A 2,452-nucleotide genomic window follows, 5' to 3' on the forward strand; every position below is an offset into this window, starting at 1 on the left:
GGTCAGCGCCTGGGGTGGGGGCAGGGGTGCTGGGGGAGACGGGAGCAGAAAGTTTAAAAATGCAGCAGCAGGCAGAAATCAGACCTATCAACCAGCGGGAGTCGGGGGAGGACAGACACCTGTCAGTCCCTTGGTAGGCGCGGGCTAGGTGTGTCCAGATGGAGACACAGAGAGGGGAAGACCAGCAGGGGTAGGGGAGGACAGACAACTGACTGTAAGTCCTGGAACTTATTTCACTCTGGACCGCCCCGCAGGTTTCTGTTAAGGCCACCTGCCCTGAGGGTGAGAGGGCCGTGGCCTGGGGTTAAGAGGCCACAGCCTGTGTGGTCCCATTTAGATGGAGGGTCCAGGATCCGCAAACCCCAGAGACAGAGAGCAGATCAGGGGTCGGCAGGGACTGTGGGGGAGGGGAGGATTGGGGTGACCACTAAGGTGTGGGGCCCCCTTCAGGGTGACGGGTGCACAATGCTGGGACTATATGGAAAACAACAGTATCACCCGCTGTGAACAGGTGACTGTGGGGTGTATCTCAATAAAGCCGCCAGGTGGCGGGTCTCATGCAGTCCTGGGGGAACTGCAGGCCAGGCAGGGTGGGAGCTCCACAGTGTGGCAGCAACAGTGATGGGTCCCTGTGTGTTAGGGTTGTGATACAAAGGATGTCACTTGTGCTCAGAAGAGGACACTGAGGGTCAGAGTGGCCCAGTGACTCGGCCTTTGTTGGGTGTGGTACCCTGCCTGGGTTCAGACCGCCTTGAGGGTGCCGGGCTCCAAGGGGAGGCTGCAGGTGGGGGGAGCCCCTACAACCCTCAGCTCACGCACACACCTGTGGTCGCCAGGCCCTGCAGGCCCTCGCCGACGCCAGCCTTGTAGAGGGGGAACACAGAGACCAGGTACTCGGTGCTGGAGGTCAGGTTGTGCAGCTGTGCTGACGAGGTGGGCCCTTCCACCACCACCTGGAATAGGAGCCGCGAGGAGCAGGTCGGTGGGGTGCAGTGGAGCAGGAAGGGGTGCTGGGTCAGCCTTCACTCCCTGCACAGCTGTGTCCCCAGAGCAGGTCTGGGCCATCAGCCTGTCACACAGGCGTGAGCACAACCCTGCCATCCACGGGTGCGTGGGGCCGTGGTTGCATAAACCTCCCGCACCTGCTCCTCATTCACCTTGATTTTATCACCTGTGGGCGTTACTCCAGCCCTGCCTGCGGTGGCGGGGCTGGGGGGCCGGTGCTCACCTCCCTGGGGGTGCCGCCCTTGGAAGGCCTCCACACAATCAGGTACTTGAGAGGCGGTTGTGGGGCCGGGCTCCAGGACAAGAGGACGCTGGAGGAGGTCACTTGGGTCAGGACCAGCCTTGTAGGAGCTGGAGGGGGATCCAGGGCCGGTGTAGCTGTGGGAGGGAGAGGAGCCCAGGCCCAGGGGGAGGCTGGTGTCAGTGGCTCTGCCTGCGCCCCCTGGCGGCCACTTCCAGGAAGGACAGGGGCTCCCCAGTTGTCCTGGGAGCCCTGAGAGCCCAGTGGGAGGGGACCTGGTGGGGCTGCACCTGGTGTGGCAACCCTGCCCCTGCCCCAGCCGCGTTGCTCACCTGGGCTCCCACGCGGGCTCCTGCCCTGGACCTTCTGGCAGATGAGCCGGCTGAGTAGGCCGGAGAGTGTGCCGAGCTGGGGGAAGTCCTGCACATTGTGGACGGTGATGTCCAGCGGCTGGGATGCCAGGAGCCTCAACTCGGTTTCGTCGGCATTCTTCACGCCTGCCGCAGTGTTGAGAGAAGGGTTAGCCCACTCAGCACCCATGTTTGTTGTGCAGTCAGGACCACTGGGCCCCTGCTGGTCACCCAGTCGGCAGAGAGCCCTTCCCAAGGACCCCAGACCCCACAGGCCCCGGAATGGGGTCACCTGGCCAGGTGCCCATGAGAGACAGGTTGGTGTGAAGGTGCCTGTGGCATGCCTGCCCAGGTCTCTGTGGAGCTTGCAGCCAGGAGAGAGGTCAGTGTGCTTTCCTTGGGGTCCTGTTCACCCAGGGGCTGGGGTCAGGCACAGAGCAGGGTCTCTGCTTCCAGAAACCCTGCCCCCAGGTCTGGAGTTCCCTCCCAAGGGATGGAGTTAGTGACTGGCTGGCTATGGTAGCAGAGAGAGGTCCCCAGGGCATATGGTGTGGGGAACAGGGAGGGGCCACAAACATGTCCACAGATGACTCTGCCAACTGGCCACTTCACCAGGGAGTGGCCAGGCTGCTCACGCCAACTTGTGTGGCCACCTCCAATTGTCCAGGTGGGAACTCAGGTCTTCAGAGCAGGGACTCTTCCTCCCATTCATAGATGGGGTTGGGGGGCGGGAGCAGGTGCTGAGGCTCAGAGGCCACAAGACCTGCAGCTTGGGGAGCCGGGAGCCACCCTGCTGTGTTCTGTGAGAATGCCCACTGAGAGCCCGGGGTGGGGGGCTGCTCACCCACAGCAAAGA

At 63.0% G+C, this 2,452-nt stretch overlaps 1 protein-coding gene across 1 annotated transcript in view; it reads right to left on the reverse strand.

The window, feature by feature from the left end:
• Positions 1 to 2,452, reverse strand: part of COL20A1 (collagen, type XX, alpha 1) — a 22,276-nt gene that overhangs the window by 13,099 nt on the left and 6,725 nt on the right. Inside the window, exons 8-11 of the mRNA XM_010836650.1 lie at positions 1,579 to 1,774; positions 1,229 to 1,383; positions 824 to 953; positions 2 to 29 (exon numbers count right to left, since the gene is read on the reverse strand). Of these exons, the coding sequence (XP_010834952.1) occupies positions 2 to 29; positions 824 to 953; positions 1,229 to 1,383; positions 1,579 to 1,774 (509 nt within the window). The remainder of the gene's footprint in view (position 1; positions 30 to 823; positions 954 to 1,228; positions 1,384 to 1,578; positions 1,775 to 2,452) is intronic.

This window comes from Bison bison, unplaced genomic scaffold (assembly GCF_000754665.1).
Source record: "Bison bison bison isolate TAMUID 2011002044 unplaced genomic scaffold, Bison_UMD1.0 scf7180017864063, whole genome shotgun sequence".
In the NCBI taxonomy this organism is placed as follows: Eukaryota; Metazoa; Chordata; class Mammalia; order Artiodactyla; family Bovidae; genus Bison; species Bison bison.